Source organism: Pterocles gutturalis, unplaced genomic scaffold (assembly GCF_000699245.1).
Source record: "Pterocles gutturalis isolate BGI_N339 unplaced genomic scaffold, ASM69924v1 scaffold19638, whole genome shotgun sequence".
NCBI lineage: Eukaryota > Metazoa > Chordata > Aves > Pterocliformes > Pteroclidae > Pterocles > Pterocles gutturalis.
This window is the reverse complement of record NW_010120941.1, coordinates 3,356-9,329: the sequence shown is the minus strand read 5'-3', so window position 1 is coordinate 9,329 and position 5,974 is coordinate 3,356. Positions and strand designations below refer to the sequence as shown.

General features: G+C 53.3%; 1 protein-coding gene across 1 annotated transcript in view; it reads right to left on the bottom strand.

Annotated features, from left to right (window-relative positions):
* The window catches only part of LOC104464391 (plexin-A2-like), a gene marked incomplete at its 5' end in the record, with an annotated part of 24,563 nt that overhangs the window by 15,665 nt on the left and 2,924 nt on the right, over positions 1-5,974 (bottom strand). The window contains 6 exon segments of the mRNA XM_010077082.1: positions 523-699; positions 701-777; positions 2,501-2,643; positions 3,118-3,352; positions 4,470-4,613; positions 4,792-5,031. Coding sequence (XP_010075384.1) covers positions 523-699; positions 701-777; positions 2,501-2,643; positions 3,118-3,352; positions 4,470-4,613; positions 4,792-5,031 — 1,016 coding nt within the window.

The following is a 5,974-nucleotide window of genomic DNA, read 5'->3' as shown; positions in this document are numbered from 1 at the left end:
CCAGCTCCATTTCCCCTGCCGTTCACCTCCCCACCACGACACTGCCCTGGGGCAGCCCCGCACAGGACTGGCAGCGGGGGACAAACCCCTTTGGGGATCCGCTCGGTCATCTCTGCAGACAGGTGAGAGGCAGGGGCTCGGCCGGGCGGGCGCAGGCAGGGCAGGGAGGAGGTGGCTGGATGGCAGAGGTGACAGTGCTGGCATCGTCACCTGCTCTCAGCAAAGCCAGGGGAGGCGGGGGGGCTGCTGGGGCAAGGTAGGAGATTATGAGTGAGGGAGAGACGCATCAGAGGTAATAGCTCTCTGGGATCCAATTTAAGACCCTGTTCAGCCATCTGTGAAATCATAGAGTGCAGTTAACCCCACGGCCCGGAGACAGGCCAGGAAATGGATGGGTCAGCCAAAGTCCGCCGTGGAGAGCAGCGTTTTCCTCCCAAAACCAGCACCCCGGTCCTGCAGAGCCCCTGGATGCCACCAGCAGTGTTTTTTTCACCCTGCCCGCAGCCCCGTCCCCGGCGTTACCTGCGCAGGAGCAGCTTGGGGTGGTTCTTGTTTTCCAGGTTCTTCTCGATGAGGTCCGAGAGCAGGTGCTTCAGCACGTCGGTGGCGTACTCCAGCTTGCCCTGCAGCCCCGTCATGATGAGCGAGGCCATGTTGCCGCGGTCGCGCATGGAGAAGCTGCGCTGCAGCTCCAGCGTGTAGGAAGACTTTGTTGTTGATCAGCTGAGCAAAGAGCTTCAAGGCCTTCTCCACGCTCTGCTGCCCGTTCCCTTGGACCTGCGGTGGAGGAGAGCACAGCCATCAGCCAAGCACGGGAGGATGAGGGACCAGAGAGCAGCCCTGACCACTGTGGGGTCACTGGGGGTGAATGGTTTAACTGGGAACACAAGCCAGCACCCCATCTCTCAGGTCTCAGCATCCCCAACGTGGTCTGTGGCCAGTCCTGAACAAGCATCACTCCTGTCCTCCCCCAGCACCCCAGCCCACCTCTCCTTAATCACTGCTCCGAGCTGCACCCCCTGCATGCCATAAAGCTGCTGCTTGGAGGCTAACGGCCCCACAAATGACATACAGTTCTGCTTGTTCCGCACAAAAAGTGACACTCTTGTAAGTACATTAAATACTAATTTAGACTATTGCTTTATTATGGGACAAGTGTAAAAAATTAATTGAGGCTTTCAGCCGGTTGCAGATTCAAGAAATTCATTACAAGTGAAAATGATGAACTACATCAAGCAACTCTTTACCAAACATCTTGGAGACTTATGTATTGGTTTTACTAATGTTACATAATTAAGCAACTGTGTAATTGGCAACACATTTATCACTTCTGCAATTCTGTTTTTTCATGAGTAAAACAAATAAAAAGCATTCGTATTTGTTTGCTAGAGCATCAGCTAATTTGGCAATTTAAACAGCGAACATAATGCTGTGGGACTGGAAAATTCAGGGCATGGGAATGGGCTGGGAGGGGCTGGTTCAAAGCCTGCGTGAGTTTTACCAACACCACGGCCACTGCTCAGTGCTGGTGGCCCACTGGAAAGGAATTTAATTTGATGCATTAATGCTGCGTAGTGCTCGTCTGGAAAAGCAACACAGCTGTATGGAGCACAAGCAATCAGGACTCCCTCTTACATCTCTGATGAAGATTTGGATCACCTGCTGGTCTGTGCAATAGGACTTTCAGGGTTTACTGGAGCAATGCCTGTCTCTGACATCTCTGATGAAGATTTGGATCACCTGCCGGTCTGCGCAATAGGACTTTCAGGATTTACTGGAGCAATGCCTGTCTCTAAGAAGGATCGCTGAGCCTGGTACCTCTGGGCATCCTGGATGGAGGAACGGCAGCCCCACATGTTTCTCGAAGCATCATAATTATTTTTTGTCACTCTTACAGGTGACCAGGGCCCACCTGCCAGCTGACCTGATGGGCCCTTGTACATTACCAATTCTTCTATATCCTCAGTGAAAAATCTTATATCTATATTTACACATCCTGGTGGAAAAAGCAGGAGATCCAGGCGCCTGCTGGCAGCCCAGCGGGGCCGGCCATGCCGGGGCACAGCGCTGGCCCTCGCGTGGACACGCTAGCAGCAGCAGCAGCAGCAGGATGCTCCAGGCAGGATGCTCCCAGGCAGGATGCTCCGGGCAGGATGCTCCCAGGCGCACAGCCCTCCCCGGCACCCAACAGTGATTTAGGAAGACTTTCAAAGGACACTGATACCTGGCATGATTTGCTCCTGGCCTATAACAATATAAAACCCCATAAAATAAAACTAAAGCAACAGGGGGGGAGAAGAAACCAAAAAGAAACAAGCAATGTGGGATGGGGATATAACACCAGCTTCTTAGTTAAGATGAACCCAGGGCTCATCCTGCTAACCCCAGTGCATCCAATAAGATTTGGTGTGGAAGGCATGAAGGTGCTTCAGGGTTTCACGCTGGCTTCCCCGGTGGGTCAGGGACACTTTGCAGGGCTGGAGCACAGCCTGTTCCTTACCTCCAGCTCCCGCAGGACAGGGTGGTCCTCGATGCCGGGGAAAAGGACCCTCATGGCGTATGTCCGATAGTCGAGGTACGGGATCCCGGAGCGATCCAGGTCGCTGGTTAATTCATTGATGTCTGTCTGCAGCTCTGCAAATGCTATTTGGGGAGAACAGAACAGGGAGGAACTGGAACACATCCCACAGGCAGGAGGAACCGGACCAGCTCTCCAGCCCTCCTGCCTCCCATCCGGGATACACCCTGCTTCTCGTGGGTCCAAACCTCCTCCGCTCCCTCTCTCGCTCTGTGCTCGTAAAAGCTCTTTACTAAAGGCCATTAGACGAGGGGACATATTGTGACAGGCACCCCGGGGCTTGCACTGTCCTCACAACACATCGCTTAAGCAGATCAAGCCCTAATCCCATTCTCTGCTCGTTAAGCAGTGGAGCCATGTCTGCCGCCGACACACTGCTGCTGCCCTTCCTCCCTCCCGTGGTGGGGCCAGCGTGCAAACCCCCAGGGGCACGCACCCCCTCCTCGCTGCAATGATGGGGTGACCCTGGGGGGGGACAGCTGGGGACCAGAGCATGGGGCCACAGCACACAAAGGGGGCCCAGTCCCGTCGGTACTGACCCTCCTTGCACTCCAGGGCCACCCGGGACTCCAGGTTGTCCATCTGCATCTGCAGCCTCTTGAGGGTCAGGTCGTTCTCTCGAGATTTGCGCTTGTAGGCGATGAGGACGATGATGACGATGATGAGGAGCAGGCTGCCCCCGGCCGCGATGCTGACGATGGCGGGCAGGGTCAGGAGGCTGTCGGAGATGATGCTCACCGAGCCGGGGTAGAAGATGATACCACCGACACGCACCTGCAAAGCACAAGGGAGGTGACCAGCAGTTTCGGGTAAGGGTGTCAGCCTGTCCCAAAGCCCCCTCCAGCCCAGCCAGGGCATGCACCACCCAGGCTGCACAGACCCCCAAGGACGCACTGGACCGCCTCTGTCCCAGCCAAGACCGCAGCAGCTCCCATCGCCTTCAGGGTGCAGCTCACGCGAACGCAGCGATGCTTCAAGTCATGATAAATGCTCCAGCCCTTCGCTATCTGGGCTTTGTTCTTATTATCTGATGGCTCCATTTGACTTTCATTTTATAAGCTTTCAACTCCCTTTTGTAAACCGCGGACATTAGCAACCCCGTGATAATTTCACTGACAAGAAAGCAGCGCGACTAGAAGGAGAGAACAGAGGAGGGATGAGCCAGCCCCGTGCGAAGGCTCGGAGCACACACGCCGGAGGTTAACACGGGGACAGGCTCTCCTCCGACAGGCTCTGGCCGCAGATGCGAGCAGCTCTCAGCCAGGTTGAATCATGCTGTGATAATCGGGATGTTTTGGATGCTGAACTTAAAGGGAAATAAATCACAATTACAATCTCATTTGGGCTCTACTCAAGCACTTCGGCAGCTGCGTGCTCGGTCTGCGAGTGGATCAGAGGAAGCAGCGATGCCCAGAACCGAAGCGGAGGAAGACTCTGACTGTTATTCTGGACAAGGACACTGATCCAACCAGTCCAGCATTCAGATGTCCCTGGCTGCTTCTGCTCCAGGAAAAGGCAAAACCTTTCCATCCGCTAAGCAGATGAGCTCTGGCATGAGGACTGACCAGATCCCTGCAGGAGGGAGAACACAGCCCACTGGCAATGGGCTACGGAAGGAAGAGCCAACAGCACCAGAAACAGTGCTGACAGCACTGCCAGAAAGATTTTTAGATCTAGAAGGTGGTGAGTCCCAGGGAAGGAATAAGAAGTTTCTCTACACTAACCCACATCAATATTTTAAACTTCCAATTAGACAGCCATACAGATCTAAAATCCTACCAACCCCTGGACAAGAAATTGCACTTGATACCCCAGCGAGGCAGGGAGCGGGAGGAGGAAGGATGGGAAGGATGGAGGGAAGGGATGCTGCGAGCAGCGCTGGGTCTCTCACCATCACTTTGTGCTGGCCGGTGAGGTTTGGTGGCTCGCACAGCAGCTGGGTCTCGGAGACGGTGACAGCGCAGGGTGTCTCTCCGATCAGCACGGTGTAGTTGAGCTTGGCTCCTCCAGGAGCGGGCGGGCACAGGTTTCTGCCCTGGGGACAAGGGGAGAGAAGTCTGTACAAAGATGCATTTCTCCCATTTTCATCTCATTCCAGCTTCTGCAAATGACAGGACTCTGTCTGGCATAGCTCTTTCTCCAAAGGGGGTAATAAAACTCCTCTTTCAAAAATTTTTTTTTTCTGCTTCCCAGCAGGTAAAGGGTCTCCTTACCTTCAGGATGATGGGTGACCCCGGTTTCTGCTCCAGCACCCCGGTCGGGCTCAGGAGTTCAAATGTTGGGTTGGGGTAATAAATGAACTTGGTGTCGTTGTAGACCAGCAGCGACTGCACGTTGTTAAAGATGAACCCAAACTCATCCGGCCGCTCCACGGCGTCCAGGCCGGGCCGGTACTCGGTGGTGAGGGGGGGCGCGAGGCAGGCCAGCGCCGTGGCATTCACCACCTTGCAGACCTGTGGGGAAAACCAGGCTTTGAAAAATGGCAGGGAAAAACTTTATCCTGACCTGGATAATGATGTTCTGATTCCTTAAATACTCCCTGAAAAGTCCAGCAGATTCAGGTTTACCTGGAATTACTTAACCCAGCCTTGATGCACTGCAGCCATAGTTTGGGGAAGTTTTTCCCCTCTGGCCGGTGTAAAGGCACTGGTGTAGAGATGGAGAAAGAGCTTCAGAAGGAGCAGCGCTCCAAAGGAGCTAGAGGCTTGCACAGCTATCACTGAGCCTTTTTTCTGTGTTTCTTTCTTTTTTTTTCCCAGTTGCATCCTCTTTGGCAATGCTAGCCGTGCAACAGACCCAAAGCGAATACCTGGTCCCTGCTACAAACTGGGGACTAGAGGCAATTCCCGAATGCCAGCGAGGGAGAGGAACCATCATCTGACACTCGTGGGCTGGAGGGAGCACGAAGGTCACCTCCTGCCAGGCTGAGGACACCCACGGCCCCTCCAGCGCTGCGAGCAGGGAGCTGGCTGACTTAGGAGACTCTCGCCTTGTAAAGCAGCGAGAGTCCAACTGTTTGGCCTCCCTCCGTAAGTGGAAGATTTAATTTCACTCAATTTTGTGTCTTCAGTATTTTTTTTTTGGTAGCACTATAACTGCAACTGCTAGCAACAAAATTAGATGTGTTTTTAAAAAGAGCTCAGACGTAAAAGGTCTTCAGAGAAGAAGGAGGAAAGGGAATAGGAAAAGACCGCCGAGTGATTTGCCCTTTCCGAGATAATACAGATTTAGTCAGAAAGATCACTGCATAGAAACAATATTTTTCACTTTTACTCAGTCAAAATAATTTCTACAGGTCCTGGAGGTACAATTCTTATTTGAAGAACATCGCTCAGTTCCTGTTTAGCCGAGGATTCATTGCAGTTTCTCACCCTCAGACTGAAAAAATACAGATCA